This window comes from Eleutherodactylus coqui, chromosome 11, assembly GCF_035609145.1.
Source record: "Eleutherodactylus coqui strain aEleCoq1 chromosome 11, aEleCoq1.hap1, whole genome shotgun sequence".
Lineage (NCBI taxonomy): Eukaryota > Metazoa > Chordata > Amphibia > Anura > Eleutherodactylidae > Eleutherodactylus > Eleutherodactylus coqui.
In genome coordinates, this window is record NC_089847.1 from 94,156,801 (window position 1) to 94,175,427 (window position 18,627).

The 18,627-nt window shown below is 44.5% G+C and overlaps 1 protein-coding gene across 3 annotated transcripts in view; it reads left to right on the forward strand.

The window, feature by feature from the left end:
- Positions 1–18,627, forward strand: part of PKP3 (plakophilin 3) — a 55,600-nt gene that overhangs the window by 2,856 nt on the left and 34,117 nt on the right. The window contains exon 2 of one of the 3 annotated variants that reach the window (XM_066583067.1): positions 13,597–13,759. In XM_066583067.1, coding sequence (XP_066439164.1) covers positions 13,597–13,759 — 163 coding nt within the window. Of the gene's footprint in view, positions 1–13,086; positions 13,760–18,627 lie in introns of those variants that run through there. The other 2 variants (XM_066583068.1, XM_066583066.1) reach the window with 2 other exon arrangements.

The window sequence follows — 18,627 nt, forward strand, 5'->3', positions numbered from 1 at the left end:
AAGTTGTAAGAAGCTAGGAGACTTACCCATAGGTGGTGGTCACTTGCTGGCTTACCCATAGGTGACTTACCCATAGGTGGTGGTCACCTGATGGCTTCGAAAGTTAGTTCAACAGGCATCCATGGAACAAGAAGCACAATGAAGCATGGATGATTTAAACACTTAGAATTCTAAGGGACTGTGTGTGAAAAGACAAGTTAGCAAATTGTACCCCAGAGCCAGGTGAGGTTTTATGAGTTTTCCTTTATAGAGGTCTATCATGGAGAGAGTCAATATGCTTTTATAACTGTCGGCATGACTTTGATTGTGACTGCTCAGTTTTAATTACAATACTCTTAAATAAATGTCCCATAAGCCAGTTCACATTTGTTGCATCTTACGGCCCATTTAGACAACGATTCTCGCTCAAAAATCGTTTATAAGACATTTGAGTGACAGCTTTGAGCATTCACTTTGCATAAGTGTGTAAATGAAGGCTCACACTGTATGCAGAAGACAAGCGGGACCGCTATCTTCTGCAAACAACTGTTGTCTTCTCGGAGCGCTCAGCTAGTATATAGCGGGGTATGCAGAAGACAAGCAGGGCCGCTTGTCTTCTGTATACAGTTGTTGTCTTCTCGGATCACACAACTGGTATACAGCTGAGCGCTCCGAGTTGGGTATACAGAACACAGCTGTTTTCTGCATACTCCTGCTGAGTTCTTGGAGCGTTCAGCTGGTATACAGCTGAGCACTCCGAGGGGGTATGCAGAACACAGCTGCAGCGCTGTCCTCTTCATACTCCGTCTGTATTCTCCCAGCAGAATACCAGCTGAAACAATAGTATCAGCAGTATCCCGCTGAGAACTCAGCGCGTGGCTCTGATAAGGCCCATCGTTCACTTTCAGCTTGATGAAAGACAACGATGAACGACTTGCTAACGAAAACTGCACGATGTCCATACAGTTAGACCCAATGATTCTCACTCAAAAGACGGCTTTGACCATTTTTTGAGCGAGAATCGTTGGGTCTAAATGGGCCTTTACCAATGTTCTAGTAATGTTGAGCTAGAGGGGACACTTCTGCTCATTAAGCAGATGGGCTAAATAATAGCTAGTCAAATGTGCTTCCCATCTTTATGAGTTTTCTTGACCATTTAGTAGAACTTCAAAGGGTCATACCATGCACGCCTTCCTCTTAGGAGTAGGAAAGGCTCACTTCTTACACCGCCCCAATCATTCTTTTTTGCAACCATGCATAGTGCTTTTTCATTATCCAATAGACGCAGTTCCATCTGATCCAACCTATAATCTTGATCCAGGGGAAGGCAGATGACAATTGCCCCATATATCTTCCTGACTCCCCATCTAACAATCGGCATAAATCCCTGAATGACGTCCCATCTCCAGATATCTAGTATCCATATCTTGTAATATTACATTTTTCAAGAGAGGCAATCGGACTGGTCCCTTTTTTGAGCTTTTTTACTAAATTATCCAGGTTTGCCATCTATGGCAACCAGGTTTATCGCTTTTGTTGGGTGGCAGACTTCTATTGCACTTCCTAGACAGGCTCTGTGCCATTCGTTATATATACTCAGTGGACAGCTTGTGATTTGAACCAATGTTTCAGAAAACCTTAATTTTCTACTGATTCAAACTGATGATCACAACTTGTAGAATTTGATAAAATGGACAAAATGGTTCATCCCACACAATGGACATCTTCGCTTTTTTTAGGTAAGAGGTGCAGTTTAAATTAGTATTTAGAAATTTAATTTTGAACTCCTATGTAAAATAACACAAAGAATCTAAATCCATTGTTAAGGCCCATTTAGACACAATGATTATCGCTCAAAGTTCGCTCAAAAGCAATTATTTGAGCGATAATCATTGTGTGTATTTACACGGCGAGATGATCACTCAAAATTCTCTCAAACTACAGTTTGAGTGACAGTTTTGAGCATTCACTTTGCATAAGCTCTTAAGTAGCTAATTAGCTACTTAAGAGCTTATTAGTGTGTAAATGAAGGCTCCTGTTGTATGCAGAAGATGAGCGGGAGCACTGTCTTCTGTATACAGCTGCTGTGTTCTCGGAGCGCTCAGCTGGTATAGAGCTTAGCGCTCCAAGAGGGGTATGCAGAAGACAGCTGGAGCGCTGTTTTCTGTATACAGCTTCATTCCTCTTTGAGCTTTCAGCTGGTATCCAACTGAGAGCTCTGAGTGGGGTATACAGAACACAGCTGGAGCGCTATCTTCTGTATACAGTTGCTGTGTCCTCGTGCCGCTGATAAGAATCATCACTCATTTTTAGAAAACTAGAAGTGAGCGATGAATGAACAGTGCACCAAAAGTGCTCGATGGGCAGGCATTTAGACGCAATGGTTATTGCTTAAAAGACGGCTTTTTATTTAATTTTGAGCGATAATCGTTGTGTCTAAGTGGGCCTTTACTTTGGTGTTTTGCCTGGGAAAGCTGGCTGCATTGTTGTACCTAAATCAAAAGCCATTTTCTATGAGACAACAGTCTTTGTGAGGTCCATTGTGAACATGATACAATGCTAGAGAAGCATGTATTCAATACTATACTGTATTTCTCTTGTATGATGTGGGGAGATAAAAGGCTTATTAAATAACATAAGAGACAACAACTACGAAAGAAGAATAGTTCAGATAAGGGCAGACATCTGGATGGATGTCATAGGCAGACATCTGGATGGATGTCATAGGCAACATTGCTTTATATGACCCCATAGTATATTTAGAAATACAGATGTTGCAAAGTTTAAGTTAAGATAACTGTGATAACTTGCTGTGACAAGTTAGGGTGGTTCCACATCTGTGTTGGGGATTCGGCTTTCCTGCTCCATTCAGGGAGTAGGAAAGGGGAATCCCCGCATCCGAATGGTTCTGTCTCTGGACGGAACGAAACGCTGTCAGACGGACCCCATTAACTATAACGGAGGTTCGCCAGTTTTTCACCCAGCTGCCTGGCTTTTGAGCCAGCTCTGTCACGGAACCTCCAGCAGGTGGTTTCAACACAGATGTGAAACCAGCCTTATCCTAAGACAACAGAAGCCACTGGAAATGCAAATACACTATTGTACAGAACTTATTTCTTAAGTATCAAATTAAACTTTGCTACATTTGCACACAAAATACATATACTGCATTGTACACCCCACATTTAACTGTCGCTTCTTTCTGCTACAAGGTTTGTGCTTCATTATCCAAATGACGCCAGTCATATGATCCAACTATTTTCATGAATCATTGCTTTTGTCAGGATTGACATTACGGCTGCAGTGATTTAGCCCAGTGAGGCTTACAGTTTGGTCACTTTTGTTACTATTTACATATGCAGTAGATATAAGCTACCCAAAAAGTTGTTATGATACTGGTGGGTCGCGGCTAGAATCCACTTGTCTGGAAGAAGGTGAGCAGAGCACAGGTTAGATTACTCATAGGGAACTTGAGAGACAATTTACGAGAAACAGAATGTAGTAGGTAATCCACAAGACTATGAGAACAGTCTGGTGAAGAGAGTTCCCTGGAGCATGAGAAAGGAACTAGGGACAACAGCTTAGTCATGCAATACTCAAGCAAGGCTTAAGCTTTCTCTGAAAACTTAACCCGTTAACGACCGCCCATACGTCTTATGATGACGGCCTTTATTCTGATGCGCCGTTTTTAGATGGCGGCTGCATGAGAAGTTCAGCGCAGGTCTCTCCTGTCAGGAAGAGTGAGTGCTTGGCTGTCGGATGACATCCTGGCATCTTTTCTAACAGCGGGGACTAAAGAAACCACGGATCCTTGCTTTTCAACCTTTTAAATGCCGCGGTCAATGCGACCGCAGCATGTAAAATGCTGAGATAGGGAGGGGCTCCCTCTCCCACCCATCGGACCACCACGATATGGTCACAGGGTCTGATAGGTTGTTATCAGAGATGAGCGAGCGTACTCCCTAAGGCAAATTACTCGAGCGTGTATTGCCTTTTGCGAGTACCTGCCCGCTCGTCTCAAAAGATTAAAAAAATCATTCAAACGAACAAAAGTGAACGATAATCATTCTTTCTAAACGTGAGCCAATGGCTGAACGACAAACGAGAATTGTTCGCTTTTCGTTTGATGTTCATTTTATGTAGGCATAAAAATCATCGTTGCCTCGTTCACTTATCATTCGGCTTAAACAGCAATTGTTCAGTCTTTCATATTCACTTCTTCAGGGAATGTAAAAGACTGAACGATTCTGAATGATTCTTGTTTGAACGAGCCAACGATGCATCTTCCTGTCTAAATGGGTTGCACAAGAGTGAATGAGCTAGTGGTGATTAGAGATGAGCGAGCATACTCGCTAAGGCAAACTACTTGAGCGAGTAGTGCCTTATGCGAGTACCTGCCCGCTTGTCTCAAAAGATTCGGGTGCTGGCGGGGGAGATCGGTGAGTTGCGGGAGTGAGCAGGGGGAGCGTGGGGGAGAGAGTGAGAGATCTCCCCCCTCGTTCCTCCCCGCTCTTCCCCGCCGCTCCGCTCCCCCCGCTGGCACCCAAATCTTTTGAGACGAGCGGGCAGGTACTCGCATAAGGCACTACTCGCTCGAGTAGTTTGCCTTAGCGAGTATGCTCGCTCATCTCTAGTGGTGATCTGTCTCGGTTGTCCAAAGGAGAATCAGCTTGTCTAAAGAGGACCCTTAGATGTTCATTCAGCCAACAGCTAATCCTTCCAACCACCAACATACACATGCATCCTCCACTTGGCCAAAATGGAATAGAAAAGTGGAAATTAGGCGGAGAGACATGGCACAGGTGTGAATGTTGCCTAACAGAAAAATTTGTATAAGTCTTGGAATGAATACATATCATATGTACCGTAGTTGGTAGGATCAATGATCTCTAGTAAAGCACATGAATCATGTAGGCGCATTTTTAGCTTAAGCCTGAAAAACCTTGTTATGTAGGAGGATTTGCAGCTGCATAAAACGTTCAAGACCTTCTGTGTATTGAAATGTAGGATAATCCCAAGATTCCTATTTACAAGATGCACTAAATTTGATAATGAATACTCACAGTTTAAGGTGGATATGCCTCTGGAACAATAGGAAGACCAGCAAAAAAAAGTGAAGGCTTTATCACACGATGTGTTTCGATATCAGATTGGAGACGAGAATGAACAAATAAACCCCTTATCTAAATTCTCAACTATAAATTCTTTGTGGGCCTTCAGTTCGGGCTCTGCCAATGGATATACGCCTTCAAAGGGTATGGGTGTGCCAGTTACCAGTTTTACGAGCAGGCATAAAGTCGGTGTGGAGGAACTTTGTTAGCGTTCTTTTTATCACATATATCACTGACTTCTTTGTATATGGATGGTAATTTAGTGGATACTTCAAAGTCCTCCCCAACATTTTCATGAGGTTGTTTTGATAAATTCTCTTGGGAAGGGATCTATGGTGGGAAAAATACTTTTTTGGAATCCCAGTCCATTGTGGGGTTCTGAGCCTGCAGCCATGGCAATTCTGGGATGATAGAGAAGTGTGGATAAAAAATTAACAGAAAGGACAAAACCTCATGGTATTTAGGTTCCATGATAATCTCAAATGGTTCAGTCTCTTCATCACCTAGTTCTGAACCTAGTGGAGATCCAACTACAGTTTCCAAAACAATAGGTGATAGTGTCTCTTGGAATTTCATCCCATGTTTATAAGCAAAAGAAAGTCCATGAAGTTCCCATTTGCTTTAGAGTTTACCATGGCAGGGGTACTGAGAATTAATTTGAAACTTGATGGGAGAAAAGCAATGAGAATCTTCCTAAGGCCTCTCTCACACGAGCGTATATCGGCCTGCCGTTTTCACGGTCGGCCGATATACGCTGTGATCAGCGTATATCAGTTGGGCGTTAAAACCTGGCCGATATATGCCCGTGTGAATCCAGCCTAGGGGATTAAAATCCCATACTTTTTTGCACCGTTTGTTTATGTGATTTTACCCCAAGAAAAACCTCGGCAAATTGCGGTAAATCTGCTTATGGCTTTTACTGCGCAATTTTAACAATACCTCAACCACACCATCTGAATCCCCCCCCCCCCCTATACTCTGAAAAGCCACAGATGCAGAATGGTTCAGTTACTGAGAACATGCAAAAAGAAAAGGGGGAAAGGTGCTCATATGCAGACCTCCATAAACCATGATGAGGACCATAGAGTTTATACCTGCTCGTCAGGGAGTAGAGAGTTGGAGGCCCCTGGCTCGGGCCCTTTGCTGATATTTAGGGCAACCCTGCCTCCACTTGTACAGTTCCGACTGCTGATGGAGCTTTAGAACATCTCCATTACTTACACACACAGAGGTCTGACCTCTGACGCTGCATGCTATATAGTGTAACCTCACTCGTTTGCTTGTTCAAATGATAAATTGGCTCATCTAAAAGTACCCTTAAGGAGGTAAGAGAGAATGGGGTCACTAATGCAGATAGTAGGGCAAGAAGAGAGGAGCCTGGAGACTTCTCTTGTTAGGTCAGATCCTGGCAGTGAACTAGAGGGGGTGCAGGAGGGAAGAGGATGAAAGCTAATTGGGGACTGGGAAGTTTTTCCTGCCGAATGTTGCCAATTTTCTCTTTGAAATAAGCGCCAGATCTTCAGTACCGAGATCCGTCATAGGGGGCAGTATTTTAGGGTTGAGAAAGGAATGAATAGAGTCATTTTGGGTTATTGGATAGTGAGGAGATGAGAGACGTAATGTAGGCTTGTTTGGCATGTTGAAGGGCAAAGTTCTATGTTCTGGCAATGAATTTGTGGTGGAGAATATCCGCAGCCGTTTGTGATTTTCTGCACACACGTAAAGCACATCTAGAGCAGGGCCGAAGGAAAAGTGTTTGAGGTGTGAGCCAGGGCTGTCGTGGTCTGTATCAAGAGGGTCAGGAAATGGGGGGGCCAATTGATCCAATACAGTTTTAAGAGTTTTATTGCAGTGCTCAACAGCCAGATCAGGACAAGAGAGGGAAGAGATCGGGGACAGAGATTACTGTAAGTAGTCTGAAAATTGCTGGGTGTCAACAGGCCGTAGATTTCTGCATAAAAGCCCATTTACACAGGCCAATGATCACTCAAACAACAGTTTTAGTGACAGCTTTGAGCGATCATTTTGCATAAACTTTTAAGTAGCTACTCAGCTACTTAAGAGCAATTAAGTGTGCAAATGAAGCCTAAGCTGAATGCAGTTAAGAGCCTGAGGGCTCTTATCTGCATTCAGATCCTTTGTTCTCTAGCGGGGAAACAATGCAATCAGCACTCCCTATGGAGAGCTGCTCATAAGCCTGAACAGCGATTTTTAGGTTGGACTGAATTCAATGATCAGCTAGCAGTGCACGAAAAATGCACGATGGGCGCACATTTAGATGCAACGATTATCACTAAAATGATCGCCTTTTAGCTATTTTTTTTATAGTGATGATCGGCTCGTGTAAATGGGCCTTAAGTGGTTGGTAGGAATGTCCTTAGAGAGACAACAATACTTGACAGTAAAGCAGAGGAAGTTAAGATCAGATAGTGGGAGCACTGGCATAACTATAGGGGATGCAGTTGTGCCCGGACCCTGGAGCCTTAGGAGACCCATAAAGCCTCTCTTCTCCATATAGGGAGCCCAGTGCTATGAATAAAACATTATAGTTGGGGCCCTGTTATAGATTTTGCAGAACAAAGCTGATGAAAACCAAATTAGGCATATTGCCATCTCTGTGCATGGGGGAAGCTGCAAGCTGTGAGAGGATTAGAGAGGAACTTAGTGATAGGACCTGAGAGGCACTTGGCAACATTTTTCCGGTCATTTATGTGGCCATAGTTTGGCTGGGTGTAGCCGGCTGCACAATGCGTTTCTACAATAAGGCCACTCTCACACATGTGTTTGCAAAATGCCACGTTCAAAGCCAGGGTGTTTTACCAAAAAATTTGCACGCCATTTTTGAGTGCATTCCACAGTATTTTTTAATGCACTCCATCATTGTGATGGGTGATTAGGTGTGTTTAAAAAGCACTAATAAAGAAGGTGGAACAATACCTCTGCAGCGCCACCTAAGGAGTGATGTTACCCCTCCTGATGCACGTCACAGGCCTCTCACTAGCCAAGTCAGGATTCTACTGCGCACTGATGAGGGGCAAAACCCCCAAAACAGCTGTCTGCGGATGGATTCTGGTTTGGTTTTCAATCCACAATAATTGCTCTACAGACCTGTATAAAGGGTCAAGCATTGATTTGCAGCCATCCAATAGATGGCGCTGCCGAGGTATTCTTCCATCTTCCTTATTTGCATATTACCCAGAGGAGCATGCATGGCCTTATAAGTCAGCCTCACTCACCTTCTTGGTGCTCTTCCTAAGGAGAGATATTACCCATACCAAAAAAACGCTAAAAAGCACGGAAATAGAGCAGACAGTGTTAGAAAATCGTGGCCTTTGAACACTAGTGTTTTACAGCGCTTATTGCAGCATCTGGATTCTGCACGGGGAATCCATGCGGGACCGAATTTCCCCATGGACATGAGGCGTTAGGCCACTCTCACACATGCTGCTGCTTACTGCGATTAGTGCGGTGTCTCCAGCGCTGTGCTAACCGTGGTCCAACACTGTCATTGATTTCAAAGGGGCCACGCAAACATGCGCTCGAATGCCCCATTTGCAATGCCACAATTTTCAAGCGCTGTCTGTTCTATTTAAGTACGTTTTAGTGCTTTTTACCGCACTTTTTGTGCTTGCCCCCCAGGCCAAAATTTGCCAGCCCGTTCTTGCTGCTCACCCTGCAAAGCTGCATGATTACACAACACTGATATTTCATATATAGGCAGATCTCTGGGACTGCTGTCAACTGCACTGATAACGCGCACTGCACATGCGGGAATCAGGACTACTGATAGGAAAAGGATAGTAACTGTATCCAGCACAGGCCACAGAAACGTGACCATATTGAACTTAAATTTGTTATCCAGTATGAAAAAGCCACAAAGCATTCCAGCCTGGACTAGACTTTTCTTCAGGTCAGTACACCATTGTGTCTTTTTATATACAATAAGAGTATATTGTCACTGAGACCCTGAGTTCTGTGCAGGACATAATGGCTCCTGAGAAGCACACAAGGTTATTGGTTCTCATTCAGATGCAAAACTTGAGTTCAGTTTCGACAGACACTCTGGTGATGGTAGTGCTTTGCACTGTAATCGAATAGCAGCTGGACACAATTCGAGTCCTCAGACAAGTCTTTTAGGGCACATATATATATATATATATATATATATATATATATATATGCCTCACTTTGCTCATGTCTTATTAGGCAGCTCCATTCTCCTCCGACTGACCATGGTTTTGTTCAGATTCATTCCACATGGAGATTCATCTGTCCACCTTCAGAGAACCTTGCTCATACCCGCTCATACTGCACCCAATCTCTGCCACCACCACCACTGGCGCAATCTCAGTTATCATAAGCAATAAGGATGTCTCTTCCCTACAAAGCCGCTCACCAACCATCAACACGCAAACTACTGCCATTTTTATAAACTGCATATCACTACGTCCAGCATGTTGGCATCATACTATGCGCCTTGCATACATTATGGCACGTCTATAATAGATGGCATGTACGTTGCTACTAGAAACATGGCGTTCTAACCGTTATAATGGTACCATGCACCAGTAACAGTGAGATAAATTATAGATGATAAACAGTACAGACATTATTTTACTAAATTTGGACAGGGTTAGGGAGGACAATGCTGCACAACCGTACGTTAATATCACTAGATTGACCGGATGTTCACTGCGCGAACATAAAATGTTTGGAAAAATTGCTGTAATTGTTTTAAGAACTGTTGAGCCGAGGATTTGGCTTGAACTGTTCACTGTCCACGGCTTGGTCTTCCTTGTTTTGGGGACATGGTAACAGTCAAACTGGTAAGCACTTGATATGAATGTCGCTTAACAACACTTGACTCCCTCGCGGCCCTGTTGGCTGAAGTTCAGCAGCGCCGCTAGACTTATCATATGAACTTTGACCTTACCTGACGGGTCACTCAATGTATCACACTCAAATTTTATGACTTTACAAATTACAACATTACAAATTATGATTATTCGATTTCTGGAGATTTGTTGTTAATTCAAGGATTTATTCCGATTGCCAGATTTGGAGAAGGATGTTTACCTGAGGTGAGGAAAACTGACTTCTACCTCATGGAGGGGGGTTTCTGCCTCCCTTGGGATCAACTTTGCATAAGAATAGGCTAACCTATATGGCTTAGAAACCATGTTACTATTGTATGTTACTTTCCTATCCACTATTTAACTCCTTAGAGACCAGCCTATTTTGTGCCTTAAGGACCAAGGGTATTGGATTGTCGCTCTGCAAGAGATGTAACTTGTTCATTGTGGGCTTGGTTTTTTTTGGGGGGGGGGGGGGGGGGTTTAAAGAAAAACAATTGAATCTTCATCGTCGCATTCTAGGCCCATAACAGTTTTGCTTTTCTAGCAATAGACCTATAAGCGGGCTTGTTTTTTGCTGGAAGAGTTGTAGTTTTTAATGGTACCGTTTTGAGGTACGTATGACTTTTGGATTACTTTTTATTACCTTTTTTGAGAGGAGAACAAAAAAATCAGCCACTCTTGCATTACGTTCTTAAATTATTTTATTGCGTTCACTATACGAGAAAACTAAAGTACTTTTATTGTCTGGTTTGTTAGGAAGATAGACCCCATTGATTTTAATGGGTTTGTTCACATGCTCGTATTTGGTGTGCGCAATTCTGTTGTGCAAAAAGCCTAGCAGCATACTCAATTTTCCACATAGAAGTCAATGGGGTAAGAACACATCTTTAACTAATTAAACTAATTGGCCATTTCACTGGCTGAGAGCATTTGTGTGTGTTTCTTTGTGTGTTCAATTGCAGACAACTTGCGCAAAAAGTACAGTACACTTTTGCACATGCAAATACACAACGCTCTAAGCATAAAAATGCGTCACAAGTGTATGCACAAATACACATTTGTTCGTGTGAATCTGGCCTTAGTAATGCTTTTAAAAAATTTGGGGGGATAATTTATTTATTTAAGGGTGCATTCAGACGACCGTATATCGGTCGGGTTTTCACGCCCAGACGATATACAGCGTCTCTCTCTGCAGGGGGAGGAGGCTAGAAGAGCCGGGAGCAGTGCACTGAGCTCCCACCCCCTCTCTGCCTTCTATCCACCCCCTCTCCGCCCCTCTGCACTATTTGCAATGAGAGGAGGTAGAACAGGGCGGGGCTAAATTCTTGGAATTAGCTCCGCCCCCATCCTGCCTCTCCTCATTGAAAATAGTGCAGGGAAGTGGAGAGGAGGCAGAGAGGGGGCGGGAGCTCAGAGCACTGCTCCCACCGGCTCTTCCAGCCTCCTCCCCCTGCAGAGAGGGACGCTGTATATCGGCTGGGCGTGAAAACCCAGTCTATATACGGTCGTCTGAATCCACCCTTAGGGCGCCCACCCACTGGCGATTTTTTTTCCCTGCGAAATTCGCAGCATTTTTTTCTCTGCAGGGGTCTATGGGACTTGTAATGTTAAAATCGCGATCGCGCAAAATCGCGATTTCGCGGTAAATTGCGATTTTGCGCGATCGCGATTTTAACATTACAAGTCCCATAGACCCCTGCAGAGAAAAAAATGCTGCGAATTTCGCAGGGAAAAAAATCGCCAGTGGGTGGGCGCCCTAAGGCTGGTTTCACATGGACAAGAAAATCGTGTGAGATTATGCGTTGCAAGATGCACAAATCTCGCGTGAATGTGAACCCCATTCTTTTGAATAGAGTCATATACATGAGTGATGTGACATGCTCTAACTTTTCACATTCCTCTGAACACACTGCCCAATGATTTCAATGGAAGCTTTAATGCCTCGCATGCCGTGTGCTGCGCGTGCAACGTGCATGTGAGATTTCCAATTGAAATCAATAGGAGACACTTCCGATCCTCTATCACGTATGAAACTCCCGCAGGAGGATCGACATTTCACAGATGCAATGCAAGGCATTTTGCCTAAAAATAACCTCGCATCGATGCATAAATTGCACGTTGGCTGCCCGTATGTAGGTAGCCTAAGGGCTTATTCAGATGACCGTATATTGGCCGGGTATTCACCCCAGCCGATATACGGCATCTCTCTCTGCAAGAGGAGGAGGCTGGAAGAGCCGGGAGGAGTGCTCTGAGCTCCCGTTCCCCCCCTCTGCCTCCTCTCCACCCCCTGTCCGCCCCCCTGCACGATTTGCAATGAGAGGAGGCGGGACGGGGGCAGGGCTAAAGTCTGGTAATTAGCTCCGCCCCCGGCCTGCTTCCCCTCATTGCAAATAGTGCAGAGGGGCGGGAGCTCAGAGCACTGCTCCCAGCTCTTCCAGCCTCCTCCCCCTGCAGAGAGGGACGCCGTATATCAGCCGGCGTGAATACGCAGCCGATATACGGTCGTCTGAATAAGCCCTAAAGAAGTTGGTTTTTTTTGCAAAAAAAATGTGTATTTTTCCTTAAATTGCATTTTATTGAACTTTTTTAATGCTATTTTTTAATCCCTCAAGGGGACTTTGTGATGCGATTGTGCGATCGCTAGTACACTGCATTACTTATGTAGTGCATTCTACTAAGCTCATAACAGCAGCCTGGTAGACTCTGCCAGTAGGTGGGGCCAAATAGGCTGAGTTAAGCGGCAGACATCCGTCTTCAGTGGGAACCCATTATTACCCTGCAATCGCACTTCAAAGTTCATCTGCTTACATGCTTCAGTTGCTGCATGTAAAGGGTTACACTGCCAGGATCTGAGGTTTCTCTGCTACTGTCTGTTAGAGCAGGAGCCTGGCTGTCAATAGTCAGCTAAGCCAAGGTGTGTGTGCAGGTTAAAAGCCCATTAGTGAGCCCAGTAAAAAGGTGCATTTTGGTCTTTAAGGGGTTAAGTAAAGAAAAAAAAACTAGCTTCGAAGAATGTCTACAACATAGACAGCACACATGATGTTCGCAGGGCCTCGCTGATAAGGATGTGCATAGTGCTTTTCAGTAAAAGGGGTTGGGAAGGGGAGGAAGATTCCTTGCTGACACAGAGGGGGCTGTTACATTCCTGCATACACTGAGGTGTGAGACCGGCAGAGTGGAAAGGCAGAGAGGGAACAGTTTGCAGGACTTGTAGGGGTCGGAGAATTTACAAGGTGCTGGATCAGGTGTGAGCGATCTGCAGAACATATTACAGACACTGCTAATAATCAGGGGACAAAGGGATATTGTAGCCCAGCAGGGACAGAGTGACAGCAGAAGTGTATTAGGTCACAGGGCGGAGTAGAGCGGAAAGCAGGGACAGGTAGGAGTGCTGAGGTAATGGCAGGGTGGGGCATGGAAGCAGAGACAGGCTGAGAGAAGAGGCCAGTGACTGGCAGGAACAGTCTATAAAGCTTAGATTATATAGGAAACAGTCATAAGTGGAGGAAAGCAGCAGGTATAGCGTACAGGTGGAGTCCGCCAGGTGAGCCAGACGCTGAGAATAGCCAGGATTGTATTGTGGGAGATTGCACTTCCACCCTCAAAGCTTGAAAATGCAGGACAGTCACTTCCTTATGTCGGCCCTGCAGCCAAACTCCGATATCACCTCCCTGGCACTGCCAACGGACTCGCAACTGGACCGGAGACTGCGTGATGAGAACATGGAGCTGCGCAACGCTCGAGTTCAGGAACAAGTTCGGGTACGGATGATGCAAAAGCCAAGCGCATCGAGGAGCAACTCCACCTATGGAGGTAAGCAAATTCCATGTGTAAGAGCTGTAATGATGGCGTATTCTAGTATCTGTGGGACCTTCTTGGCCATTGGCGATGGACTGAATGTTCAGGTCTTGCAGGTACTGGCATGCATAGGGTTATGTTGACTGCCTCTGGCTATCCTAGATGTGACCATAGTTGCCGCACCACTCCTTACTAGACTGAAGCGAAAAAGAAAGCCAGAACACCTGAGCATTAACTTGCCTGGGAAAAGCTTACTTTGCATTTGTCCATATGCTTATTGGGCTTTATTTTAGTTAGACCTGTCCCTTGGAAAGTTGGGTAATACTCGGTACTGTCACCAGGGGTTGGTTGTTGTCCAACTTTCCTTGAGACCTGAATGGTAAATGTATCCACTTAGTCCATAGATCCTATAACGCTATATAGCTGGGCAGATTTTCCCTTGGTAGAGTTGGGTCACAACCCTTGTGGGATCTGTAATGGTGGCAACAATGGTAGTCACCCAGCTTTCTCGGAAACTATGCAAGTAGACCTAAAACTCTGAACAGCATCCCATTCGATGCAGAAACAGAATCACCATTCAGGAGTCTAGGAAAGCAAGTATGAAAACTTTACAATAGGTATAGCGCTAACATGACCAATTAGAAACTTCAACTATGTGTACAGATGAGGACTTCAGAACTTCTAGGTACTTTTTTGCTTTTTGTGTTTTGTTCCCCCCCCCCCCCCCTCTTTTAGGGGGCGTGCTCTTCAATACAAAAGAGGATGCCCCCTAGTGTCTAACATGAAGCTTTAACTGATTTCCCTGTCTGTGTGGAATTTTAGGGTGTCCCGTATAATGCTGACCCATTACTCACTGGGCAGTATGTGGACAATGTATGTCAATTAATCACTTCATCCCATAATTACATATTCCCCACATATACCATCCTGGGAATCCTAATAACAATACGATGTCATGACTTTTCTCGATGTTGATCCTTGTCCTGTTGGGAATTTTTATGGCATTCCTTCCTTCTCTTGTATGTCAGAGCTTGCCTCATTAAAGCCACTTGGCATGGTAAGAAAGTGCTCGAATGCTCAGAACTTTGAACTGGCTTTAATGAACAGAACTTATTTTATCGGATGGGTTAATTACAGAGTATTTGCCAATGGAATGTATAATTAGATGTTCTATAGTAGAGTGTGAATGCTGCTATACGTTACGTTATTGGATATCAGCACTGTACGGCCTTGATTCTGTAAGGGTGCTGCTGACTGATAGTCTTACTGTAGACTCGTTCACACAAGGGTATTTGTGCTGCGTATTACATATGCATAAATTGTGTGTGTAATACTCCGTAAATAGAACCCATTGATTTCAGTGGGTTTGGTCACAAGTGTATATATATTTTTTAATCCACGTGTGGAAAAAATACGTAGCGTGTCTTGTTAGTGCGCATTATGCATTGTATAAGTCCAATGAAATCAATAGCTTGCGTAAATACATGCAAACTACGGTACCTGTATATTCGCCACGTATTACAGCGCTTTTTGCCCTGTGCATGACCGCTTCCTGCTTTCATATTTTATTTTTTTTAACCCTTTCCCATCCACTATCTGACGTCTGAAGACCTTCTGATTAAAGGCTGTACAGCTTCCGATGTCGGAAGATGTCCGTCAGGGTATTCTTACTTTATATTACTGTCTGCTTGGTTGTCGGGGGGCCTCTCCAGCATGTCCCATACCGCAGTACTGGCTCTAGCCAGCAGACTGCGCCATTGTATAATGGCAGAAATACAAAGCTGCCCTAGGAAACCCTAATTACAATATTGGACTGCAAAGGGTTAACTTCTCTGTTGCTCAGCAATGTTGCGTAGAAACACCGCACGCAATGTAATTGCACATGTACAGCATTTTCTATGCACCTGTAGAGAACAATGGGGCTCTATCGTACGTAATATGTTGGAAAATAGAACATGCTGCATTTTCTTTTTACACACGTTTTATATGCAGCGAATATACGCTAGTGTGAGGGGAACAGCGAAAATCAATATCTGAATTGCTGTGATGTACACATGCATATAATACGCAGTACGTCGCAATTCAAGTACGCTCGTGTGAGTCTGGCTGCTTTGACCTCTGTGGCGGGGGTTCCGTTTTCTTGCTCTCAGCGGGGAAGGCGAATCCCCTGGCTGAATGGATTAATCTTATGACGGAACCGAACATCGCCGAATAGACCCCATGGGTTCGGTTTCCGCTCAGCTGCATGTAACACTGTTTGTTCCAGTATTTAGTGCCGATTATGCGACAGAAGTTCCAAATGGAAGTTCCAGCGCATGTGTGAGCCTGACCTAATGGTAGTAGTTATGGAAGCTTCAAAGTAAGAGCGCCTCTAAGTACTAGGTTCTCTTAGATCTGGATGTTGGTTGGAAGTTCCAGATGTCAGTCACTGATTTGACCTTCTGGTAAGGCTAGGTGCACAGTAGCCAAAACTGTGAGTTGCACCCTAGAGACTCGGACCCGTGCACATTCACCTGCACTGGCATGTCCTATTTCTCGTCTGTGAAATGGACAGGAACAGGACATGCTGTGAGTTCTTTACATGTGGACTATGGGTCCGTATGAAGAAGAAAAAAATCCATGTGTATAGCCTCATGGGCTGTGATTCGGCACTTCCGTTGGCTGTCAAGCTCCTATGGTGGAGCCAAACAATACAAAGAATAGCACAGGTGCAAAAGAGCCCTAATCCTCCTATACAACCCCCTGCATCATGTGCCCCTGTGTATTCACACTGACGATGGCACTCATTGGCACAGATGGCAGTCTCTGGGCTGCATACGGTATGATGCAATCGGTGTGTATTTCAGTTGACGGTCTCAAGTTACCTGTGCAGATGTGTCTTTGGTTGTAAAAAGTATGAGACAGTTATTGTTTTTTCTAGTCCTCGATGTACAGATCGTCCATGCATAGGGGGTGGACAAAAATATGGAAACGCTGTATGAAATGAATGCCTTAAAATCAGTCTCTATATGTTTTATTAAAATATGATTTATAATCCCATGTAATTTAAGTGGAGGTAATGTGACACAGATGCTGCCTGAGCAAAAAAATTGCATTGGTCAGGGGTTTGAGCCACTGAGCTGCTGTTACCAGCTGGCTCCCAAAACCCCCCAGAGCAGGACAAGAGGTGAAGTCAACACAAATTTGGCGGGAAAGCTCTCAGCCAAGCAGGGGTCAAAAGGGCAGCTCAGTGCTAATGATTAAAATCCCATGCATTTCGTATGGTGTTTCCATATTTTTGTCCACCGCCTGTATGTGAAAGCTAACTCAACTCCTGGGGGGACCTTATCAAAAAAGTGTTGCTTTGATGTCAACTTTGAAAGCACAAAACACAAGTATGTCCTCCATTGTCAGGACTGAATTATCACGTTTTCCTTCAAATGTGCCTAAAGTTCTGGAGGACAACCACCCTTCTTCATCTTTCTGTATCGGTCTGAAGTTCATCTTGGTTTACAGCAGAGAACTTTTTGGTTGAATCAGAGGAACATCGACCATCTGCATTATGACTTGCCTTACTGTGTAGATATTGGGTGACACTGGATGGGTGGAGGACAAACTTGGCAAGCCCTGTTTCCCATATGAATGGCGAGGCTCGTGCCCGTTACACCTACACAACAAAGCGAAGGGCACATTCCTGTAGGATGGGCAGACTTTATTGCTAGTGACTTGTGGTTGTCTTTTGTCTGGGCAGCGACAGGTGTGTACTCTGCCACCTGTGTGTAATAAGGAGGTGCATGGAAGGGTGGAGCGATAAGGGAGTGTATGTACTTGTCACCTTCTTGTTGATTTCCGGATGCCACTTTATATGTATAGACCTGTAGTAATCGGGAGTAGGAAGACGTGATACTTGAGATATAACCATTCCCGTAATTGTGATCTTATTGACACCTGGAGAAGATTAACTAGGTGTAACTTCATAAACATTGAATTTATTATCTGCCCTGTATATAATATCCTGTCTGATCACTAATGTGTAAGCACAAGGGAATAGCAGAGCTTTACCCTGTTGTAGCGGAAACCATATTCTTGGTCCCCTCTGGTCAATGGCCAGATACCCTACCGCAAGGGTCCCCAACTCCAGTCCTCAGGGCCCACCAACAGGTCATGTTTTCAGGATAGCCTATGGTAAGAACCCCTGTGGCAATGTCTGAGGCACCGACAATAATTACATCACCTGTGCAACACTGAGGAAAACCTGACCTGTTGGCGGTCCCTGAGGACTGGAGTTGGGGAACACTGCCCTACCGCATAGTAAGTTATTAGAGATGACACTTTTATAAAACGCTGCGGATTCTGATTCCACAACAAGCGGAATCGCACTGCAGAGTTCATCCCTTGAAATACAAGAGTTGAATTCCGCAGTTGCTCTGCAAGTGAAAATGCGGCCAAAACTAAATAACTTGGGTACGGATTTTACCAACACGGAATTCTTGGAGAATTGTGGCGGGTATTCCTTTGTGGCATACTCGCAGTGATTCCACCACGTGAGAAAGTGGACTAATGGTTGTTTCACAGAAGGAAAGGGTAGTTCTCGAGGCCGAATCGTTCCACCTCTGGACAGAACCCAACACCGCCAGGTGAACCCCACTGACTACAATGCAGTGCGCCAGCTTTCCGCCCAGCTCAATTGCCTTTGGACGGAAGAAAAAGCACTGCATGAAGCTTTTCCTTTTGGTATTTTAAGCCACATCCATGATGGAACCTCTAGAACCAGAAGTTCTGACACAGATGTAAAACCTTGCCTGACAAGGGGGGTATCCCCTACATCTAGAGAAAAGAAAGTTTCTACACAGACATAGAAGGGGATTCTTTACTGTAAGAGCAGTGAGACTAAGAATCTCTCT